Source organism: Chlamydotis macqueenii, chromosome 5, assembly GCF_036417535.1.
Source record: "Chlamydotis macqueenii isolate bChlMac1 chromosome 5, bChlMac1.mat, whole genome shotgun sequence".
Classification (NCBI taxonomy): domain Eukaryota; kingdom Metazoa; phylum Chordata; class Aves; order Otidiformes; family Otididae; genus Chlamydotis; species Chlamydotis macqueenii.
The window spans coordinates 7,161,018-7,185,735 of NC_141560.1; the positions used below are offsets into that span (position 1 = coordinate 7,161,018).

The 24,718-nt window shown below is 43.8% G+C and overlaps 1 protein-coding gene across 1 annotated transcript in view; it reads left to right on the forward strand.

Annotated features, from left to right (window-relative positions):
- Positions 1–22,387, forward strand: part of SYT16 (synaptotagmin 16) — a 45,859-nt gene extending 23,472 nt beyond the window's left edge. The window contains exons 3-6 of the mRNA XM_086748879.1: positions 1,330–1,773; positions 2,907–3,096; positions 16,419–16,699; positions 22,319–22,387. Coding sequence (XP_086605005.1) covers positions 1,330–1,773; positions 2,907–3,096; positions 16,419–16,699; positions 22,319–22,387 — 984 coding nt within the window. The remainder of the gene's footprint in view (positions 1–1,329; positions 1,774–2,906; positions 3,097–16,418; positions 16,700–22,318) is intronic.
- The last annotated feature ends 2,331 nt before the right edge of the window (positions 22,388–24,718 follow it).

The following is a 24,718-nucleotide window of genomic DNA, read 5'->3' on the forward strand; positions in this document are numbered from 1 at the left end:
GAATCCCTTAAACACGTATGAAAATACAAAAAGCCGGAGCTTTGCATGCCATGGCAGATGAATCTGAGCACTTGAAAAGTACGTTGATAGGAAGTAGATATAAATTTTGAGGTTTGTCTGAGGTCTTGTTTGAGACCACCCTAGACACTTCTGAAGGGCATTACATCAGAAGTCCTATGGCTCATCATCATCGGTACTCTAAACAATACGATTCCTCTGTCGAACAGAAGTGTTACTTGAAATGCAAAAGAAGATAAATGTTTGAGGAGGAGGGTGACTCAGACTGCTAGTGACAGGCCTTAATTCACCTTCTGGCTATTAACTGAAAATCTTTTCCTAGTACACTCATGTTTAAATACAAATCATTGATCACTATAGCAACCCCTTTATCATATGAAGCACGTTCTCGCTCTAAGATAAAAAAACACTTTTGAACAGAAATGCGCACACCCACTCATCGAAAGGTAAGGGGAGCATCCATGTTTTTTATCTTGTTTTATCAAGATGATTTTTCTTTTAAAAGTAGGTAAAAGATTGTGTGTGAATTGGCCTGCACATGTTTTGATTGTTTATTTTGAATTTTTATTCTGAATGTATTAGTACCCAAACTGAACAGGAGGAACAGATGCTTCTCTTGGGAGATCTAAAAAGGGAATAAAGAATCAATATGTATTTAATCAGACTGTTTTTCTCAATTGTAATTGCTTTAGCTGTAGGAAAAATATTGAATTATACGGTAGCATCTAGAAATGGAATTTCCATTCTGCAAGAAATTCTGACATGATGATTTCCCCTCCCATCAAACTGAACACCATACTTAGGTTTTTTTTAAATTTCCAACAGAACAAAGTATTCAAAAAGCCAGGATATTTGACTGAATTGTTTTGTTTCAGTAATGTAAAAAAATCCATTTTGGAAAAATTTCTGTGTATGTTCAAAGTAATAGGTTAAGTTGTTGGTTTTTTTAAATCAAATTAAACCAAAAAGTTTTACTAATGCCTCAAAATTCACATGAATGAAATTTTTAAAAAAGCCACCTTTTTAGTTTTTGACTATGGAGGATTTTTGCAAATCTCTTGCAAAACACTTCAATATTGGTGAAACTTTTTGTTGAATATGTTTCGACAAGTGCTGTTGCTTACTAGATTATATGGGGTATATTACACAAAATCAGGCAATTAACTAGTGCTGGCTTTTCAAGAAACAGTGGGAGCAGAGCAACTGCCTACACTTGCAAACGCAAGTGAGAATGTTTTTTTAAAAATAGAATTGGGATCACAGAGGCAGTTGAACTCCGATGGAGGTTTTACTTCTTCCTTCTCTTTGCAGGAACATGATGAAGTGAACAGTGTACCAGCTCATCGTGGTGCTCATGACCCCATCTGTAAATGTGGTGATCTAGATGTCATCTTCAACTATAAAGCCTCAAGTCAAAAGCTGATAGTTACCATCTTGGAGGCCAGGGATATCCCAGACAAAGACCGCAGTGGTGTGAACATGTGGCAAGTGCACACAGTCTTGATGCCTAGCAAGAAACAGAGGGGTAAGACAAGGGTTCAGAGAGGACCCATCCCCATGTTCAAGGATAAGATTACCTTCAGTAAGCTGGAGCCAGAGGAGTTAAGCAGCCACGCCATTCGTTTCCGCCTCTATGCGGTGCACAAGATGATTGGAGAGAAGATGATGGGAGAGCAGTTGTTCTACCTGAGCAACATGAGCCAGGAAGGGGAAGCAAAGGTGACATTGGTCTTGGAGCCAAGGAGTAATTTGAGTGTAAGTTTGAAAGAACTTTTGAAAGTTGTTCGATTTGAAAGTTGTTCTTTTGGGTTGCAACAGTTGGGTTCCCTTCCTCCGATACCTAAAGAAAAAAATTATTTATCTGGTGAATGGGGACCAACTGTACCTGATATCTTTCATTCAGAGCTTTTGGGATGCAACTGGTGGATCTGTTCTATTGTCCTTAAAAAGTTACCAGTAAGGGGAAGCACAAGGCATCTTTTCCATATGCAAAGCTGTGCCTTATTAACAATGACTCAGCTAGCAAGCTTACACAAAATCATGGAGATCTTCTACATCCACACAGGTCATCAAATGCTGTGCCATGCAGAAATAGTAGGTTGGTCCCAAAACCACCAAAGCTAATTACATCTTAATTTCAACAGGGACAGTAGTTCTTGTGCACCGTTATGTTGATGGACCTATACTAGTACCAGTGCAAGAGCTACCTCATTTGGCATTAGCTCCTAGCTTGTGAATCTCAGCATTGTGCACTTCCCATGTTGCCATAAACACTTAGTAATGTTCCTTTTCATGACAGATGGAAGTGCAGAGGTGGGTCATGTCAGGAGGAACTGGCTGTGCTGCTTGATAGTCTTCCATGCACATTACAGTTATATCTGGCTCTGGCTATGCCAATCAGTTTGTGTAGATGAGCTCTGTCATTATTCATTGTCTACGAAAAGCTCAGTGAGAGGCTGTGCACACAAAATGAATAAAACATCATACTCTGGGTGAAGAGAGGGTAGAGAGAGCATCACGGCAGCAGAAAGGAAGAAAATACATAGTACACGACCAAAAAATCCCAAACTGCATAATGTATTCCGTCCAAAAGTCATTGTGAAGCAGATTTACTGTGCATTTGATGTAGCAGGATGTATGCTTATCTCGGAGGCTTTGATTTACACTAGTGATAACACCTTATGCAGAGTTCCTCATCTTTAAAGAGAAAGTTCAGAGATGTGTTTTTGTAAAAGTGATGCTCTGATTCTTCTGTTGCCCCATCATATTTCATTCTTAGTCATTGTCATTTTTCATGACAGATCTTACTAAACAAGGCTGCAAGATATAATTTAAGGGAGGGTGGTGGTGAATGTCCTGATGAGACTTTCAGTGCTCTTTCCCTGCAGAGTGCAGACTCTCAGCTTAGTCTGTCAGCAATCTCTCACAGCGATAGCGCTTCTTCAACACAGTCCCTGTCGCATGGAGGGGTGCCAGAGCTGCTTGTGGGATTGTCGTACAATGCCACTACGGGGCGGCTGTCAGTGGAGATGATCAAAGGCAGTCATTTCCGAAACCTCGCAATTAATAGGCCACCTGGTAAGTACTTTCACTGCTATTAAATAACACCATTGGGTTAAAATTTGCTTTTTATTTTCTTCCTCAAGATATTCAGTTATGTCATTTTTGAGCTAGGTCTCCTTGCAGAGTATCTGATTGAAAATTAAAAGCATTATTTCAAATATGTGTGCTGGTAAATTTTACAGTGTAATTGGAGGCAATCATATGAAGACACAGTTGATGGGGCAGTAATACCTGAATTTTATTGCATATACCTTTACAACATCTGGTGATGGCAAAACTGCTATTATACCCAAAGCACAGAGTAATTCTCGGCTGATCCATAAAAAGAAAAGTGCATTTCAAGTGATTATGTGTTACCATGTGACCCCCAGAGGCACTGTCTAGTGCCATTAAGTGTTTCCCAGGGCTATACTTTGTTTAGTCCCCTTGCTGTGCTGCTGAGCGCTAGGTGACCTGCTGCTTTGGAGCCTTTGGGGATCCTGCTGCTGTGAATTCTCTGCTGCCGCACAAGAAAGTCTTCTGCAGAAAGAAGATTTGAAAGTTATTCTTTTGAGTTGCAACAGTTGGGTTCCCTTCCTCCGATACCTAAAGAAAAAAAAATGGAAATTGCCTTACAGTATGTTTAGTTAGTGCTGGAGCTGTAGTTAGTCCTTGAGAGGGATAGTGGATGGATGCCGTTGATGTCCATGATGTAGATGGGGTCATGCAGCCATAGTGCATGGTGTTACCTGCTTTGCTGCTGGAGTGCCTCATTCAGGGGTTGGATGGCAGTGCTGTATTAATCTCGTGTCGTCCTTTTGCCTTCTCTCTGAAACATTTTGTTGTTTGTTTGTTGGTATGTTTGCTTTTTGTGATGTGGTTGCCTGCCTGTCAAAGGTAGTAACCTTTGACAGTTCCTTGCATTCACTGGATTTGACATATTATCTCCGGCTTGCAAAATGCTAAGATGGCTTTTGCAAGATGCTGTGCTTTTTGGCCCAGAGCTAGCAAAGTATTTATGGAATATTTCAGTATATGAACATGAAAACTTAAGTATCCACTAAACTATACTTCAGTATATTACAGAAATAATCTGCGTCATCAATCAGTCCCTTGAGAAGTAAGGGCAAGTCTGTGCAAGAGTAAAACACATGACCCCAATCTGTGTAGCTCCAACTAGCCTTGGATTAGCTGTGGCAACACAGATCTCCATGCGAGTTACTCAAAGACAAGTTCTTGTTTGCATGTAAGTGTTTTATAAAAAGGTTTCTAGTAGAGACCTTTGTAGCAATTTAACACAAAGGTAAACTAGGACAAGACTTTTATCACATGCTCTAGCAGGCAAGCTTGCCTGTGTTTATATATGCTGCAGTGTAGATACATCCTAAAATTGTATTCTTAGAAATGAAATTAAAATAGTCCCAGTATAGGTCCAAGTTAATTTGCTACATTTTTTTTTCTGGCATATTTTTATGTATCTACCTGTGGTATTTGAGTTTTGTCTCTTAGCTGCCTGAAAATGTGGATTATGCAGCACTTCCCCCACTACCAGAGGGAATGCCATACTGGACCTGATGGTCACCAACGCAAGTGAGCTAATCGGTGATGTCAAAACTGGAGGCAGCCTGGGCTGCAGTGGTCATGCACTGATGGAGTTTGCAGTCCTGAGGGAAGTGGGTCAGGCAAAGAGTAAAATCAGGACTCTGAATTTTAGGAAAGCAAACTTCCAGCTCTTCAAGGAGTTAGTCAATAAGACTCCTGGGGAAACTGCCCTTAGGGAAAAGGGAGCAGAACAGAGCTGACAGATCTTTAGGGATACTTGCCATAGAGCACAAGAACTCTCCATCCCCAGGTGTAAGAAAGCAGGAAAGGAAGGCAAGAGACTGGCATGGCTGAGTCAAGACTTGCTGGTCAAACTCAAGGACAAGAACGAAATGCAGAGGGAGTGGAAGAAGGGGCAAGTATCCTGGGAAGAGTATAGGGATGCTACCTGGTTGTGTAGGGATGGGGTCAGGAAGGCCCAGGCATGGCTGGAGCTGAGCTTGGAAAGGGACGCAAGGAATAATAAAAAGGGCTTCTACAAGTATGTCAGTCAGAAAAGGAAGGTCAAAGAAAGTGTACCCCCTCTGATGAGCCAGAGTGTCCTCACAGTGTTGCAGCCTTCCAGAACTTAAAGGGGGCTTATAAGAAAGATGGGGACACACTTTCAACCTGGAGTACTGCATCTGGAGCCCCCAACATAAGAAGGACATGGACCAGTTGGAGCGGGTCCAGAGGAGACCACAAAGATGATCAGAGGACTGGAGCACCTCTCCTGTGAGGACAGGCTGAGAGAGTTGGGGCTGTTCAGCCTGGAGAAGAGAAGGCTCCAGGGAGACCTTATAGCGGTCTTCCAGTGCCTAAAGGGGGCCTACGGGAAAGACAGGAAAAACTCTTCAGTAGGGTCTGTTGTGATAGTATGAAGGGTAATGGTTTTTAAATGGAGGTAGATTCAGATTAGATATAAGGAAAAAAATTTTTTACACTGAGGGTGGTGAAACACTGGCACAGGTTGCCCAGAGAGGTGGTGGATGCCCCATCCCTGGAAACGTTCAAGGCCAGGTTGGCCGGGGCTCTGAGCAACCTGATCTGGTTGGAGATGTCCCTGCTCCTTGCAGGGGGGTTGGACTGGGTGGCCTTTAAAGGTCCCTTCCAACCCAAACTATTCTATGATTTTATGATTCTGTTCTTGAATCAGGCCCTGCACAAGTTGCTTTGTTTCTGGCTGGCTCAGGTGTCTGTAATGCCCACTCTTTTCCGATAAGTGAAATGTTTTCACTGCATAGAACTGAAATAATTGCCTTCCCGCTTACTATTTATCGTGACCAAATTACTGACTTTTTTTTGTTTTCTTCTAACAAGCGTCTTTCTGGGTGCATGCTGTATTGCTCCATGTGTTGCAGTAAGCTGAGCAACCTTGTACCTCGTTGTCTGCGAGTGCTGGGGAGTTGTGTCTGTCCTGAGCCTCTGGTGGGATGGAGATTTGCAGATTAGCAGTGTGTGCACAGGTTAGCTTTCTGCATGGGAGAGTTTAGCTGCCTTGATTAGAAGTCCCATTCAGCTTTTTAGCTGATGGATGCACAGGAGTGGAATAGCTTGGTTGGCAGCATCTCTAAACCTGAGAAGCACTTTGTTTCTGTTGACGAGTTCAGAACAAGAGCAGGATATGGGAAAAGGAGACATTCCTTGAGGGGTCTTTCATTTTAAATTCCACCTGAATTTTCAGTTTTTGTGTTTGTAGGGCTTCAGATAAACCTAGTTTAATCTGTTTGATAAGCTGGCCAAAGTCTTCTATCAGGCACCCAAACTGATAGTCCTGACATTATTTCATAACAGTTCTTCCATCGTCACTGTTAAGGCTATCTTCAGTTGGTTCTTCACATCCTTTCTGTATCCAGATCAACTTTAGCATTGTCAGACCAGTATTTCTCAGTGTTAGATCAGTTTCTAGGTGAAACACAGAAATTCATAAATGATTACAGGCACGTTCTGAACCCATCACAATCTGCCTCTTTTATTCCAAGTCACATTGTTGTTTCTGCATTCTGCATTGTTCTTTTGCACCTGTAAAGATCCCAGTAGTGGTGAGAAAAGGAAAACCCAGTGAAGCAGAAACTGAAAGAAGTTAAAAGGAAGGAAGAAAAACAGCATTTGTCTCAGGTGCTGGAGTAGCATTTCATTGATAACTCCTGCAGACACTGCAGAGGAGTGCTGTGAGGCCCGATCGTTACTGTCTGAAACGTGCTGATGGCTGAACGAGATGCTCAATAAGTCCTTCACTAGGTGAAAACTAAAACTGCTATGTCCCTTTCTGGAGGGAGAGCAAATAGCCCTTGTGTTTTCTCAAATACGTTCTGTCTGTGGTTCTGTTGTTTGAGGCTCGGAGGGAGTGATTTATTTCTTTAAAGTATCGTGGGGATATCTGTGCATAATAGTGCTTTGGGACACTTAAATCCTAAGCCCAAACTGCTATTCAGGCCAGCCGTTTATGGTAAAACTGAGAGAAGTCAATAGATGGAATCCGTCTCCATTCCCAGCCCTGCATGCACAGAGCCTGTACAGTACCCATATGTGGTCCTGTCGCTTTAGCGGTGTCTGCTGCTGACAGCTGCAGCTATGGGGAATGACAGGAGAGTCTTGCACAACAGCAAATCCTTTAGCTGTGCTTTTTGCCCGCCTTGACCCTCTTCTTTATCACCTGGGGTCCTGCCCAGGTGAGCTCAGCATTTCCTGCAGTGTGTATGCTCCCTCCTCATCGTCCTTGCACAGAGATTGCACTGTGTGCAGAAGGACCTAGACTGGGGCATTGGTGATTTTAGGTGTTAAAGACAGCGGAGGGTAAACCAGATGGTTTTCTGGAGAAGGAAAGGGAGATTGTGCACAGCTCAGTTTTTCCTGGGCACATCATCTCCTTCGCTTAAACCTTTAAATGTGGTGCAGAGAGTTAAACTGAGTCAGGTGAATATCAGAGTCATGGGTGCTTACATGGGTAATAACTGGGTTAGGAAACAGCTGGACAGCTTACAGAGACTTAAAGCTTGCAGGCAGTGTCTTCTCTTCAGGTCACGTATGTGGGATTTAAGGGTAGTTTGGTCAAGGATAAGTGTGCAGGCATTGTTCTGGGGAACATGCTGAGTTATAAGCCTGAGTTTACAGTCTCTGATCACACAAACAGATCCATTATCACTCAGAGCACTTAAGAGCACTCAAGAGTATGGCCGCAGCATCGGACTGTAAATTATCAGTGTGTGCCAAAAAGCCTCATGCAGAAAAGCATGTACAGTTTGGTCAGATGTGGACACCCTCAGTATTTTAGTGCTAATGGCTTGTGTGCTGTGCACCTTGTTCTCTTTGGTTCTTGTAAAAATCATTAACCTGTGCTGGCATTTTGTAGGGGTTCATATTTTGGTCTGTGGTGTTGTATCTTCTTAGAAAAAAAGACAACAGTGTGTTTGTTTAAAGGATTTTTATTATAGAAAAAAAAGTAAGAAGAGAAGCCTACTGGCAGACACATCTTTAAAAATTTATGACCAGTTATATACTGTGTGTATGGTGGTAGTACCTTGGGACTGTAGTGATGGACAAGGAATCATTTCTGTAGTCAGTGTATAAACACACAACAGAGAGGTGATTGCTGCCCACACGATGTTTAACCTTTGTCAGCTGCTCTGCTGAGTGCAGCCCTCTCTCCTCTCATCCATCCTTCGTTCTTTCCTCTTCTGCCTTTCTTTTGGGGTTTACATCTGTGTGTAATGCAATTAGAGAAGGACTATTGTAAAGATATTCCCTTGCCTAAGACAAGTCCTCCAAGCTTTTCAGCAGCTGCAGAATTAATCACACATAATGATTATATCCGTACACGATCATTATTACACCAGCAGCATATTAACCCCATTAAACAAATACAATAACATTAACGCTGGAAAAGACAGGAGGGAGAGAAAAAGCTATCAGGATTTCTATTGGGAGAAGGAGAAATTCTTGGAGTAAAGACTTGTCTGAAAACAAACATCTATCTGGGCCACAGATAACAATGCCAAGAATTGCAGAAGATGCTCCCATAGTAAAATTAGGATCCTTATGTGGTATTTGTTGTTCTGGTATCAGAGTGCTTGAAAGCCGTTAGTGGATTTTATTTTAACAACTTGTTTGTGAGGGAAGGAAAGTTAATATCCCTGTTTCTTTCCTGGAGAACTAAGGCACAGGTTAATTTCTTTGATTACTCCCAGTCAGACCAGGAAGCTGATTAAAAAAATTAACTTTTAACCTGCATGTCTTACGCTGAACAGGGAATCTGCTTGAGCTCCTAAAGCTTTGTAATTCATGCTTCCATCTCATCAGTAACAGAAGGAGGATCTGTACCAGGGTGGACTCAGTCTTCCAGAGAACTTGGTTAGCAGAGCAGTAGAGGTGCTGGGCAGCTACTTGTTGCTGGGTACTTGCCAGTCGGTCACAGTAAGATTGTACAAAAGATGACCTCTTCTTCTGCATCTTTTCATTGTCCATCACTAAATATAGCTTGAATAAACTTACAGTAATATCAGCTGAGAAAGTTTTGTTCAGGGTAGTAAAGATGAGGCCAGCTGCAAGCAGCCCCGGAAGGATGTCTCAGTAATGAGTGGCTGGGCAGTGAGGTGGAAGATGAAGTGTGGGTGAAGATAAGGGATTGCATGGGGGCAGCGGTGAAATTAGAACTTCATCTGGATCGACTCAGAGCCACTTGGGAGAGAAGTATTAGGCTTATATTAAATAGCTCCAGGCAAATGTCTACTCGAGGATCAGCAGTAGTAGCAGAAAAAACAAATTCAAGGTTAGAAATACACAGTGGGGAAAATGGAAAATTGATATTTGACTGTAAATATACAGTCACTGGTGTAATGCATACCATGTGCAGTTCTGGCTCCCTCTGTTCGAACAGAATATGGCAGAACTGGAAAGATGTGGTGAGAATTGTCAGAGACAATCAGGAGCATGGAAATAGCTTCTAGTGAGCTGCAGCTGAATAGACTGTGCCTCCTACGATGCTACGACAAAGGAAGATGGGAAGATTTTATGGAGGTCTATGAAATCGGAAGTATTGTTGAGAAAGTGAATTGGCAACAGTTATTTACTATTTCTCCTGATATGAAACCAAAGGATCATAAAATGAAGAAAGAAGGTAGCGGGTCCTGAAGAGGAGACAGCTCTTCACTTACGCTGTTGAGTTTATCACAGCAGAAGGTTATGGATGCTAGAAGTCTCGTTGAGTTCAGTACAGCACAGGACAAGTTCATGAAGAAAGATTCACTGAGGACCATTAAATACAAAGACACTGTCTCCGCCTGAGGGAAGTTCTTGAGTCACAAATCACTGGAGACTGGGAGAGTATTTGGGAGAGAATCAGCATATGCCATATTTGCCATATTTTTACAGCCTTATTAAGGGATGGATGGGTGGATGGACTGGCTTGGTACAGCTCCTCCCACCCCATGTGAGACGTGACTGTGACTGATTAGGCTCAGAAAAGAAAGTTGCAGAATAGTGGACTTTCAAGGAGTGATTGTGAGGTTTTTGTAGGGGATGTTCCGTGATAATTAGACATCCAGTGATGGCATGCAGTTATCCAGTAGTGTCTTCTATAGTTTTATATTTCTAAAAGGCCTGTGAAAAGTATAATCCGTGTTACACTTGCTGGGTATAAAAATGAAGGTATTTTTGAATCAAAGGAGTGCATTTGAAGTGGAATTTATGGTGATGCCTCTCCCACTCCGGTGAACAAGCAAAAAAAAATTAGTTTTTTTCCCCTCCCAAAACAAGCAGAGGACAAAACCATTGCTTCCAGGATGGAACTCTCCTAATTCCAAATTTCAGCTGGAGCTGAATGTTTAGTGCAATTCTGCGGTGACTTTACAGAGCAGTGTTGGCAGGTGATCTAATGACAGGCTGTATAATAAAGCCACGCCTGTGGGCACCACTGCTGGGGGGGAGAAAAGCCAGGCTTAAGCATCTTTACATCATGCTGCTGCCGTTGCCGAGGTGTGCATTCGTGCTTTCTGACACGCTCTCGGTTAAAGTTCCCATCCCCTCTCTCAGGCAGCAGGGGTGCATAAAGCCCCGTGTATGTTGTGGGAAGTGTTGAAATGCCCTTGTTGGAGGATTGTGCAACTGCAGAGGTGTCTGTGTTACGCTTTTCTGCGTAAGCCTGGATTAAAGCTACACCTCATTAGGGCTGGAGAGTGCAGGGAGGTGGTACGCTGGCTTTGCAGACCAATGTGTGTGCCAGGTGAGGGCTGGCACTGTAGAATGGAGTGGACATGGGGCATTGTGGCAGCAGAAGAGGGTCATCAAGGAACTGAGCTTGGAGGCTCTCTGGGAGCAGGCTTCCTTCCGGAGAGACCAGGGCATTGCTTCCAGGGAGCTCGTCTCTTGCCCCTCCGCAGCCCATCTCTGTGCACAAAACAAATCATTGATGCTGGCAATTTCCTCCTCTCAGGCCAAACAGTGCTTTCAGGGAGTAGTGCGCTCTTTGTGCTGCTTTTTAAATTAAAGGTGCTGATGATCTGTTCTCTGATGACTCACATATTATGAAGGCTGCCAGATCCCAGCCTCTCCCTTGTGTGATCGCTGCCAGCTGCGGGAGAGGGGACCTGAGCAACAGGGGCTCGGTGGAATAGGGGAAGGAAAGTTGGCTCCTCAGCATCGTAGTAGGCAGCTCTCAGCTCTTGTATGATTTGTAGAGTAGGCCAAAAGCTGCCTCTGGCCTAATCCAGATGTGGGATTGGGATATGGGCTTGAGAACAAAAGCTTGTGTCTAATTCTCCTCCCTGCTTTTTTTCCCAATCCACCTGCAGTGAGCCAGGTTCAGAGCATTCCTGCCCTGCTGCTGGTTTAATGGGGAGGTAAAGCTGTGACTAATGGGGCAGCGGTCTTCTGGGTCTCAAACGGAAACCTTGCGTTGAGTTGGGCCTGCTTTGCCACGCAATGCTGCCAGTTATTATGTAGGCTGGGAGTGTGGGCATGCCAGCTGGGTGAAATTAAGCTCTAGGCCCAAGGCTTTATTTTACTGCGAGTGTTATTAGTCTGGATTACAGCATGCTGACATGGTTGTACTGCTTTTGGAAAGGAGCTAGCTTGCCTGGAGCGCAGGTGGGAAAGTCCATACGGTGCTGTGTGGTACCCTGAGGTCCACAGACTCGAGGAGTCAGGAGTCTTTGGTTGTTTATTTCCTTTCTAAATATAAATTTAGCAGGGGGATGGACGCTTCTCTAGTGCAGTGTTTTTGTTCGCAGGTCAGCTTTATTAATAATGGTGGGACTTAGGGTAAATGAAAGCAGAATGCACGCTGTGGTCTCTGCTCCAAAACCGGGAATGTATAAATTATGGTTGATTATTCCCCTGAGCTGTCATTATCAGTTAGTTCCCTTAGAAGGATGATGACAGAAATGGGTCATTAGAAGAATCACGGATAAACTGATTGCCTTTGCAGATGAGCTCTCAAGAGGTGTTTTATGGTTGGGGCAGTGTTGATGGTGACAGCAGTCTGCAGGAGGAGAGGTTTGGCCAAACCTCTGGAGTAAGATTATGCAGCATCAGCCCAAAATGTGTCTGGCTTCTTGCAGCATTCCTTGATTTAGTGTTTTTCACTTTGGTATTAAATGCAGAGGTGTTGATATTTTATGTATACATGAAGATTGTTCCATCCACTCATACCAGAGATGAAAGATGAGTTTAGAGTTAAGGTGATCTGTAGCAACAATTTCTGTTCCAAAGCCTGTACGGAAAGGAGAGCCTGGTGGATGCAATGCTAAAATTGGTCTCAGCAAAATTAGACTTTGTTCCTGCTTCTTCACATACTTCTGTGTAACCGTGGGCAAGCTGTGGTTTCAGGCACTCCCAGATATTAAGAGATCTAGCTCTTCTTTATGTCAGTGAGATAGGTGCCTAAAGAGAAGGTGAGCATTTAGGCATTATTAAGAATGTAAGCCTTAATCTCTCTTCTCCTTTTTTGCTTGACAGAGGTGCCATGAAAGTAAATACACTGAAAAGTGTAAAGTGCTGAGATACCACAGTGATGAGACCATTACTGAATCTGAGCATGTAATTAGATGGAAAATGTTTGCCTTCATAATGAATAGATGCTCTCACACATACATTGCTCAGTAAATTTTCAAGTTCATCTTTGCTATAGTTCCACTAATCTTACTGTGTATCTAGGGATGGATTTTCTTCAGCAAAGCCAGCCAAAGGGGAGAGAATTCAATTTCAGAGGACCAGACTGGACTACAGGGAGAACTAGGGAGCGTTTCCTCATGAGACACCTAAAAATGCTGCAAGGAGCACAATGCAGTAAGGGCAAGCCATAATCTTAAAATGTAGTTAGTGAAGCAGAATAACAGCTCAGTGTCATACGTACTAGCTCTGCAAACCAAATTTCAAATGCTAAATATATTATCTACACCTACTCTTTTATTTCTGTTCAGGCAAGCTTGATTCTTTTGGCTGGTAAAATATACTCAGTGGAATAAATTTGAGAAAAATTAGCAGCCTGATTTAGTTATCACTTGCACTGGTTTCGTGCCTGTGTTTTCATGGGGATGAATAGGGCTCCTGGTATTAGCTCTGCCCTGAGCGTAGTCTCCTTCCAGCCTGCATGATCTTGCCTGATCTAGATGATACCTGCAGAATCCCAGCCGACCTCGGTGCTGTATGGACAGTGCCTTGGTGTAGAATTGTGTAGCAGATCTGATGTGTATTAAAGAAAAAGCTGGATTTTCTGACATCGATCTCTGTTGGGTTTAAGTCATTGGTCGTATGATGCTTGGTTTTCTTCAAGACCAGCTATATTGCTCCTCACTTGTAAAAGCTGAGGCTTCAGTCAGGGTTTTGACATCCTAGAGTTTATGACTGCAAGAAACTCATCCATTCATTGCCTGGAAAATAAACTGGGACATCCTGAAACAGCATCCTGTGCGGTATTTTAGACGTGGCACCTACTTTAGTGTTAAAATCTAAATAATCCGTAATGATAGCATTGTCTACTAGATCTTTGCTGAATTATGTCATGTGCGGGTTTCATGGTATTGACAATAACCAGGTTGTCTCTGTACGGGCCTGCTTAAACACATGTACCTGTGCTTGGGTGTGATGAATCACACTCCAGCTGTCAATACTGGCAGCAGTCAGAAGGAAGGATGACAGCAGGGTTTACTGAGAGGAAGATCTAGACCTCAGTCCTCTCCCTGTCTTCTCAGAAAACCAGATACAGGCATGTGTGGGTGACCTTTCCCTGAAGTAGCATGGGACGATAAACTAAAAAAGTACTTTATTTGTTGTTAGTTGTGTTGCACATTGCCATAGTCAGGTGGGATAGCAGTGAGGATGTTTGTAGCAGTCCTTGGGTGCTTACTGCTGCTCTGCTCAGCCCATCCCCTGCCCCAGCACAGCCAGAGAAACCCTCCCAGGAGCTGCCCAGGGGTCCAGGGGCAGGACCTTTCCAGTGCTGCTCTGTGCCACAGCTCTGCCCTTGCTGCCCGTTCCCAGCCCCTACTGTGATCCCAATCAAGTGCCCTCACCCTCAGCAAAGCAGTTCTCAGAGGGCAGTGGGGAAAGCCATATGACACCCAGGACATATCTGGAGAAGAATGGAGGTACTGGGCCAGGAGCAAATAGAGAGTCTCATCTCCATTAATTCCTGAGTCTCACTGAATCTCAGCACTCACCTCTCTTGCCTGTCAGCCGAAACAAGCCCCTTCAGCTTTCTGCCTGTAAATGGTGTTGGTTTGGAAAATGCACTGAAATTATATGCAAGATGTAAGGTTTACATTTGAAAGAAAAAAAATAGATTTTTTTTTTTTTTTTCACAGAGAATTGTACAAATAAGCTGCTTGTTTGTACGAAAAATCAGCCTGGTGGAGATTTTTCACTATTTGAAAATCTCCTCACAAAAAAAAAAACAAAAACAAAGAAAGGAAAAAAAAAAGAGTGAATACATTAAATAGATCCATAAAACCCCTACTCCTCGCTTATTTTTATTTCCAGGGAGGTCCCTGCAGCCTCAGACGAGCAACGAGGACTTCCCCATGAGGAATGCTTCAGTGCGCGCTATGTTTTGTCAGTGCAAACCAAAGTGACATCTCTAATAGTACTGCAAGAGGTTGTGTCTGGTAGTTCTCTTGTGTGGTTTTACGTTGAGTCGAGCTAGAAGAGAGAGTCCTGTGTTGGGCTTTGTGTTTCTGATGGGTCTGAAGTTGCTACAGAGTTCAGTTCCTCAGCACCACCAACATTGAATGTTACTGTGGGAATTAGTCTGCCTCTTAGAATCATAGAATGGTTTGAGTTGGAAGGGACCTTTAAAGGCCATCCAGTCCAACTCCCCTGCAAGAGGCAGGGACATCTCCAACCAGATCAGGTTGCTCAGAGCCTCATCCAACCTGGCCTTAACTGTTTCCAGGGACTCTTGGTAAAGTGGTTCTTTCCTTCCCAGGGAACTATGTCATGTCAGAGCTCTGCTTTTCTGTCTAACGAATAGGTCTTTGTTGGCAAGATCTACTTCATCTCCAGTGTCACGCTGGGAGCCAGGCTGGCACCACCACCTAATGATTGGACTGAACTTTCCCCACGGTAACTCGATAGCTGTACAGCTGTGCAGGCTCACAATTTGCTCCTCGATTGTCAGTCTCCTGGCAGCGTTTTCAGTGGAACAGTTTGAGAGGAGCAGAGAGCTTTGCTTTGGAGACGCAGAAGTGTTTTCACACCTGAAGTGTAATTTCACACCTTGTATTGCTCAGTAGATAAGTGCATAAAATAGCACATGAAGCAGGAACAGAAGAGGATAGACATGCTGTAGACAAGAGATGGAGGCTTGTTATTTATTTCCTATCTTCAGCACACTCTGAAATAATACTCACTTGCAGAAAACCAGGCACAGACTATGAAGGGGGTTAGGAGGGGACTTTTCTAGCCAAGTGTTCTGTTACCATCACATGCACAATGAGGTGAAAACTTAGACTGAGCTGGGTCTGTGGAGCACTGGGAACACAGAGCTTTGCATGAGACCATGGTATTAGTGACCACACGTAACAGAAGTGAACTGATTAATGTAGGAGGCAGCAAGAGTTTTAAGGGTGGGTTTATGGGGACACTGACTTGGACCATCCCTTTCCTATATCTACTAAGCATTTTTACTCCTAGTAACTTAAATAGTGAATAAAATAGACCCTGAATCTATGAAAAAATTAAGATGAGAATTTGGAAAAAGCCTTGAAACTATCATGCGAGATCAAATTTCACTGCGTATGCAGATTTCCTTTCCCTGTTTTTCAGGACCCTTTTTGTTTGCTATGTCAAATAATAAGTCATAGAGGCATTTTTCCAAAGGAAAGTGGTGGAGAGGCAAATGCAGACGAGGGAAGCCCTGGTAAGACAGCTCCAGCAAAGCTGTGTTGTGAGGGAGAGGAAAGAAAGGTGCAGACAGAGCATTTGATATGGAGAATCCATAGAGATGCTAATAGTTTCTGTTAGTCTTAGACAGTCTTGGTAGGCTTGAGAACCAGATTTCCTGCTCCTTCCAAGAGAGTAGGGCTGAAACACGCATCGGTTTCCTTCCTTCCTTCTCCCCAACTATATATGAGTAAATCCAAGAGCTTCTTTCACCTCCTGCTTCTCATCTCATTGATTTTTCCTAAGGAGAGCGAGCAGTCCAGCCCTCATCTACTACTCCCTGCAGACAGAGCTGCTCCACTTGGAGGTTTTTTTGGCTGTTTTTTGACTACTTGGGGCTTTCATCTAGTCTGTCACCCATGCCAAACTTATTTCCTCTTTTTTTTTTTTTTTTGTCCTAGATACCTATGGAAAGCTCTGTTTGCTCAACTCTGTGGGCCAGGAGATGTCTCGCTGTAAGACCTCTATCCGTCGAGGACAGCCCAACCCTGTCTACAAAGAAACTTTCATCTTCCAGGTTGCCCTCTTCCAGCTCTCTGATGTCACACTCATGATCTCCATATACAACAGACGCAGCATGAAGCGCAAAGAGATGATTGGCTGGATTTCTATGGGTCAGAACAGCAGCGGTGAGGAAGAGCAAAGTCACTGGCAGGAAATGAAGGAGTCCAAGGGGACGCAGGTCTGCAGGTGGCACACACTACTGGAGTCGTAGTGGTTACCAGGGCAGCGTGCGGGTCCTGGAACTGTGGGCTGTCTTCCCTTGTTCTCAGCCAGAGAAAACAGCTATCCCATGGCAAGTACCGTGCTCTGGCAGGTCACGTACACTTTAACCTGACTTTTCAGTGTCAGCAGTCATGGGTATTAAAGACAGCAAGGCCTGGGAAGTAAGTTTTAGTTCTTGTCTTTCCAGGTTGTCCTGCGTTTTCTATTTCCAAATCATTAACCCTAGGGAAAAAGGATGGGAAAACCGACAAAATCCTCTCATTGGTCACCGTCTCGCTCATTTTGTCATAGGCTTAATCATCACAGACTGATTTTGATGCTGTTTTCTTCTAGGGTAAAGTCTCTCTTGCCTCTCTGCCCTTGTTTATATTAATGAAGTCTGCAAATATTCTTGACACGCAGATAGCTCACCAATAGGCTAACCTGCATGCAGAGCACATTCTCTCTCTTTTATTTCTAAGTCCTAGAAATAAGGATTTGATACCACTGTAGTCTGGATGATATATTTTTTAGGCAGCATGGGAAAGCATTCTTGAATTCTCTGTCAACTTTAAGTGCCTAGACGTTACTACTGTTCTCCTGGACTAACAATTGATATTAGGACTAAACACTACCAGTATTTTTAATTAGGCATCCTGTGCACTTGTTTGCCTGCATTGCCGTAGGTTTGCACGAGGGATAACTAGCATCAGTTTTATATTGCGATTATACAATGCATGTTTAGAAGCTTACTTTGAAGTTCGTGGCTTCTGTCATCATGAATACCAAAAAAGACCAGAACAAGCTGCACATCCACCTTTGTGCCTGAATCACTCTTTTCTGCATCATTGTTTTGCCCATGTGTTACTCTGTTTTTTAAAAGTGGGGTTCATTCAGAAAAGCTTTTCTGTGAGCATTACGCAGGAAGGCTTTAGAGCTGTGATTTCTCCGTGGTTCAGTGAAGCACAAATCAGTTTACTGAGGGCTCTTTTTCACATATGCTGTCCTGTAATATCTTCTTGGGATCTGCAAAGGGACGGTTTTTGGCATGCTAAGCAGTAGAGGATGCCAGACTATGTCACCTCATCTTCAGGGCGAGCTCTCTTGCAGGCCAGGAATAGGATCCAGGGGACGCGCCTGGAGGGGCTGCTGGCTCTGCTGAACTAACACCAAAGTATTACGCTTCCTGCCTCTAACTGAAAACAAGGCAAGGAGCAGGCTTGCTGGATGAGGTGATGACACTTTTATATAGTTACTTTTCAGACTATTTTGTCATTTTCCAATTTAATCTTTTTTCCTGTCTCTGTGAGTTGAAGTCATGGAGACAACGGATAGCGGACGTGTCTTTGTCTGCTATTTGACTGTTGAAAGTTTAACCGTTGTTAGCTGCTGTGATGCTGCGTGTGACACGGCAGATGATATTCGTCCTCTAGTGTCGTGATGGTATGCAGGCAGTAAGGTGACTCTCAGCTGCCCAGTCTCCCATTCTCTGCGCTCTCCAGGAGAGGACTCGCATTTCTCCATTCCTGGTGATGATAGCAAGACACGAAATATTTTGCTGAAAGATTTGTCTGTACTGAATCGCTTCATGTTTTGTTTTTGTCATTTACTGAGATGTGGCACCAAATTCTGCCTCCTACTGCACCACAGCTGTCTCCTTCCCTTCAACGGTGCTGTGCAAATCTGATGAGTGCAAATTTTGGCTCTGGCTCTTTGACAAAAATTGAGCCTCGGTGCTGGTTTGCATCACCTCCAGGCTAGCCAAACCCTGCGGGGCAGTGCTGTGATACACACAGGTTATCACTTGGTGTGATACACACAGGCTTTGTCGGTCCTCATGAGGCAGATGGAATAATCTGCTTGTAGAAGGACGTCTGGTATAGGTGAGACAATTTATCCTGCCGGCCACGGTTTTATATATTCTTATCACTTACCTATCTGAGCATCATTTTTTCCAGTGAGACTGGTGGGTATCCTATGCAGGAGGGTTGTCCTCCACTGCCTAGATAAGCTGATGTGATATCTGCTTTGCACTACTGGGGCTTTGTATCACAAAGCAGGATCTAACCCAAATACAGCTCAGCAAACAAATACATTTATGACTGCACTGTTAATGCTGCTGTATTACCAATGTGAGAGAAAACGAGCATTTGAGTGGTAACCAGCAGAATAGAAATGGTTTTTTATCGTGTGTTTTTCTTCTAGAAAGAAAGTAGAAAAACCAGCCCAATTCAAAAGGTGCGCTTGCTGATTTCAGTTGTTTTCCAATCTCTGCATCTTTTTTCCTGAACTGCATAAAATGTATATACAAGTGTTTATAAGTAATTTTATTATCTGAGATGTGTATGTATAATAAACTTATTGAGATTCTCTTCGTAACTTCTTGAACCTGCAAAGTGTTACTTATGCTTTGTGATTAGCTAAGGGAAAAGTATAGGTAGATAATACGTTTCAGCAGTGAACTGGAGATGACCCAAATTTGTAGTAGTGTGACTAAAAAAAAATTATTGGAAAAGATTTTAAAAAGCAATTAAGTAAACTGGTTTTGGACTTCTGTGCTGTTTTCACATCAAGATCTTTTCTGAAGATACAGCATTAAGAGAACTGAATTTTAATACGTAATTTCAGCGTAGAGTGTTGGGAGTCAGAGGAAAGCAAGTGAAAACAGCTTACTTGGAGTAAATTAACATCTAAGCACACGTTAAAGCTATGCTCTCAGATGGAAGCAGGTTGCTGTGTCCTTGCAACAACGTTTTGGCCTGATGTTTTACCAGAAAAATTTGGAGAGATGGGAAAAGGGATGAGGCAGGGGAAGCACTGGGTTTTTGGAGCTGCTGCTAAACCTGTTGGCATATCTGTGCCTTGAGCCATGCGTTTGTGGGGTTCATTGAGTTCCTACTCAAGCGATGGAGAAATTGAGGAATCTTGAGATGAACACAGTGCTGGGAGTGCTCATGCTTGCTAGCTGTACTCTGGGATTTTTGTTGCTTTTGTGTGGGTTTGGTTGTTGTTTTTTTTTTCTTTTCAGTATCGACTGTCTGTGAAATGAAGGCTTTGCAGCAGCTCCTCGGTATTCCAGAGCTCCCATAAATCTTCCCATTGACAGATTGGATTAATCATTGCTAATATTGATACAGAGTGGACTTGTGCTCATGGTCTTTCTTATGTAAATACCACTGCCCTTTCAGTCACTGCTTTAACCCCTTGTTCCCTTTGGAGGTGGCTGACAAGACTCAATTTCCAGACTTTCATTCCTTGGGAACCTTGACTTGCACTTGGCTCTCAGTTGGTGCTGCTCAGTAGACTTGGGGCCCTGTGCTCTGCTGGCCTCCATCCATCTGAATGCTGATGCCCAATCTCTGCTTTTGTGGGGCTCCAGGTGAGGGAGAAGAGTTGCGGGAGGGCCATGAGGGGTTCAGCAAGTGGGAAGGCAACAGCTGACCTGGTTCTGGGAATGCTGGGGTGCTTGCAAGTCCTAATGCTTGGAGGTTTCCTAATGCACTCATCTTTGCTAAGATGATTAATCCCATTTTGACACTGTCTGGAATCCTATTTGTAGGTTATTTGAATTTTCTTCTCTTGGGGGGAAAAAAAAAAAAAGCCTGAAAACCCACAAAACCATTGTGTAGGAAGGAACTAACTGCACTGGCATAAGCCCAGAATATTGTGGGCAACTGCTCTGGATACATCTCTGTATCTCAAACAGCGTCGTTCTGCTAGTTGCAGTCTGTTCCTTCCTTGGTCTCTCTCCAGCCAGCACGCCCCTGTCCTGCCAGGCTCTGTGCTGTTATTTTATTTTATTTTTTTTGTTTTTACTGTGTATTGACAACAGAACAGAATGATCTCACCACGTTTATATTCCCTGTGATGATGCTGACTTCCAGCTGATGCCCACAGAAATCAGTACCTCTTTTAGCCCACAGAGCTACAGCTATAGCTTACTGAACTGCCCGTTTGTAAAGGCTTTATCTGGACGATCCGCTATGTCGTTTGATTTGTTTGGTTTTGCTTTTTGGTGTCTTTAATTACCTGGACCCTGCTGTGGCCTGCTCGCTGCTGTCGCTCTAGCTTGTCTGCATTTCCCTCGCAGGGTGATGTGAGGTTTGTAGCTCCTGGGGCACACAGACAATACTCGCATGTATTTTTAGCGGCTGCAGATCCCAAGAAGTTATTTGGTGCTTTACATAGTCGACTGATCTTCAGTCACGAATGTCTTTAGATGTTTTTGGATGCCCAGAACCAAAGGCTGCCAGCTGCTATTGATCATTTCTCCAGCACAAAGCCTAAGGTGGCAGCTTGGCAGAGGAGCAGGCATTTCCTCTGGTGGCAGTTCATTTTCTCCTTCAGTTGAAGCTGGGGATGACCTTGGAGCTAGTGTGCCTGCAGAGCTTTCTTTCCACTCCCATATTTATCATCATCTTTAATCTGTATGATCACTGCACTTCATCTCTCTGCCTCTCAGCTGCCTCCTGCCCTTCAGAACAAAAGGTAGACAGAAAGGCTGAGTGAAGAATACGGCCTTCCCCATCGCGTTGTCCCCAGGCTCAAGGGGAGCTGACTCCTGGAGGGGTCATCTTAAAGTTATGATGCTCATTATCAAGACCTTGCCTCCCTCATCTCCAGTCTGCTTGTGGAATTCGAAGCTTGGTGGTTGGGCTGTGATACTTTAGTAATTACAAAGCAGTGACACCCATTCACCTCAATGTGGACCGAGTTAATGACAGAGGAAACAACCTGTTCTGTGTTTGCTTTCTTCTTCTTTTTTTTTCTTTTTCATAAGCATCGTGTTCTGTAAGAGGACAACGGAGCCTGAAGGAATTAGTATGCAGAAGCATCCGCTTTCCATTTAAAATGTACTAAGTGTGATGTTTGTAACTATGGTTTGAGGGGAAAAAAAAAAGCAGCCAGGGTTTGTAGAAGAGCTCACACTTTGAATGAGGCAGGTTTTTCCCTTCAGTGTGCGCTGCCTCAGCAAATACGTTCTCATACCCCAGGCAGTGATGCTGGCTCCCAGCTGATCTGCTTCTGTAATAAAAGCAGCCAGAAGCTGACAGATCCTAAAGCTTGGAAAGATGTACAGGGTAATGCAATGTAGGTGGTTTGGAATCTAGTGCAGAGGTAACAAGCTGTTGTGCAAAAAATGAAAACCCGGAGCAGCGGCCGGGAAGGTGGTGGGGAGGGAAGGCTGTTGGTGGGCTTGTGCTGCAGTGGAGCTGGGAGTTTGCTCAGTCCGTACTCCAGCAAGCAGCACAGCCTGACTGCAGTGGCAGCAAGCCTGAGCTGAAACCCAGTTTCTCTGCATGATTCATGCCCCATCCCTGGAAACATTCAAGGCCAGGTTGGACGGGGCTCTGAGCAACCTGATCTGGTTGGAGATGTCCCTGCTTCTTGCAGGGAAGTTGGACTGGATGGGTTTTAAAAGGTCCCTTCCAACCCAAACCATTCTATGATTCTACAGCTCCAGATCTGCTGAAGCAGAACAGCTTTTCTTTTTTTTTTCCTTTTTTCTTTTCGCAGTTCAGAGCGAGCTCGTGTCTTCCTTCAGCCTACGCTGTAGGCCTTAAGAAATGATGTGTAAATATTTTGTCTCTCACAGCAGCCCAAGGTCATCTTTCTGGAACAGCAAACAGGCACAGGATCCAAAGAAGAGCAGTCTGCCATGTGAGTAAGGTTAGCATCTGCACTTACAAATGACAAAGGCTATTAATCCTCATGCTGTAATCCCCAAGCTGTTTGCCAGCTGGCAGCAGGAAGACGTTCCTGCTCAACCCACACAGCTATCCATGTTTTTTCACCTTTATGAAGCAGATATAGGTCAATACTGTAACCTGGGTAAAGAACTTGGTAGATACCATTCACCTCTTCTAGCATTGCAGTCCCTCTCTTCTCCCCGCAAGCCATCTGTAAAAACAAGGGTGTAAAAGGAGGGCTGTGGGCTGGGCTCTCCCTGTGTTGCTCCCCCAAAATAGAAGGCTGAAGGTGAGATTTTCTGCCCTCCCTCTGCTTCTGAGTTTCTCATGGGAAAATAAATGTTGAGATCTCGCTGCAGAGCTGAACGGCCTGAGCAAAGCTCTGTCACTAGACAGGTCTTTACACACGGAGCAGGGACAACTCAATGCTTGTTTGAGGCAGATGCAAATCCAGTGTTGAGACATTTTTGATCCTAATTTGGGAACCTACATGGGATTTGGGTATTGCCTGTTGCAGGGACATAAAACCTGAATTCTGTGAGGTACCACTGATGAAGGAAGTCTGTGTTCCCTGGCAGTGATGGAGGTAGGCTGTGGTAGTCTGTACGATCTTGCATAACAAAAACCTGTACAGGCGCCATGCTGCATCCAGTGAGCATTAGGCGGCTGAGGCTGGAAAAAGTTGAAGAAGAAACCCAAAATCCAGATGGGAGTTGTGAAGCTTCAGTCAGACCTGTTAGTTGCTCATCTTTTTAGAAAAGTGGAAAGCAGATTGTTGGGTTTTACTTAACAAAAGTGATTTAACACAATCACAGCTTCCAGGGCAGCTGCAGGTGCGAGGAAGTGAGGACATCACCTCCTGGCTCTTGTTTCTTCCCAGCTGTAATGGGTGACCATCAAGTAGATACCATATACTCTGGAGGTGTCTATCCCCTGTAACATCATACCCAGCGTGGGCTGATCTCAGTGAGTAAAGGAGAATGAAACACTGATCTTGGCCATGGGCAAAGAGTGAGAAGGATTCAGGATTCAGACAAAAGCTGAATTCTTTCCTGAGTCCCATGACCATTAATTAGCCTTGACCTTCAGGGAAGGCAATTTTATTGTGCCAAATATTTCCCTGTCCCTTAATTTCTCAGACATAAGAGAACATTGCAAATTTCTCTCCTCATTAGCAGCTGGGAAAAATCATATAATTTTGTCAGCTTTCCTCATCCCTGTTGTGTCTTGTTAATACTTTCCAGGTGCTTTTCCTTCATGCTGTCTCCATCATCGCATCTCCCACCCTCTCATTAATATCTGTAGAGATCTGCTCCAAGTCAAGTCCGTGCCTGATAGCAATATTTTATGTTCATGGTGCTCAGGATAAAACCTATCCTCCAGTCTCTTGCTGTCACTGTGTGGCACCTCAAGCACAAGTTTTCCAATTAAACCAGTACCACATCTCTCCTGTAGTCTTCTGCTGGCACTGCTGTGGTTTTTGTCTTGCTGGGCTGTATTCTCAGCTGTAACTTCATTGACTTCTTCCCAGCTGAGAGTTCTGTTTGTCAATAAGAGTAAATGAAGTAATCGTTTGGTAGACTTAGCATTTAAATACTGTGTGGCATTTATACGTGTATATATAAAAATGGTTTTTATGGTAGAGTGCCCCCGGGCATTTGCATGAAGCACATCGCAATGTATATTTGAGTGTTGATTTAAATATACTGTCTATAATACGTGATTTTTAGTGTCTGTTGGCTTCTTTCTATATTGGAACAGTATACCATTTCTGGCAGGTACAGGTTTTTGTTGTCTTACTGTAGCAGTCACAGCTGGACCCTGGAGATGCCATGGCTGAGATGTGTGTGCGTCTCCTCTTTCCTCCATGTGCTCTGTGATGTGGTAGTCCTTCCCCTCCACCAGCTTTGCAGGTGGACATCCATTGCTGCCAGAGGTCATTGCCACAGCATTATAAGCCCACTTACTGCATCTCCCTCCTGGTGTGTAGTAGAATCATCTCCCTTTAAGTTTTTTTGTCCTGTCATTTCTGTCATGTACTCAGTACAGAGCATGGGCAGGTAGCGAGATGGTTGTTATTCAGAGTAATTCAGCCCTGTGGCTGAGGGTACATCAAGAGTAATAGAGATCTCAGCTCTCCTTTCCCAACCTGAGGTGGACAGGCACAACGCTTAGCCATAAATTGATCACTTTAAATAATGGCAATACAGTCAAATTAATAAAAATACCAGGTCCCTGACTCCTGTCGGTGCAAAAGCAAGTCTTCTAGAGCTTGAATGTACCGCTGAATTGTTTTTATGATAAAT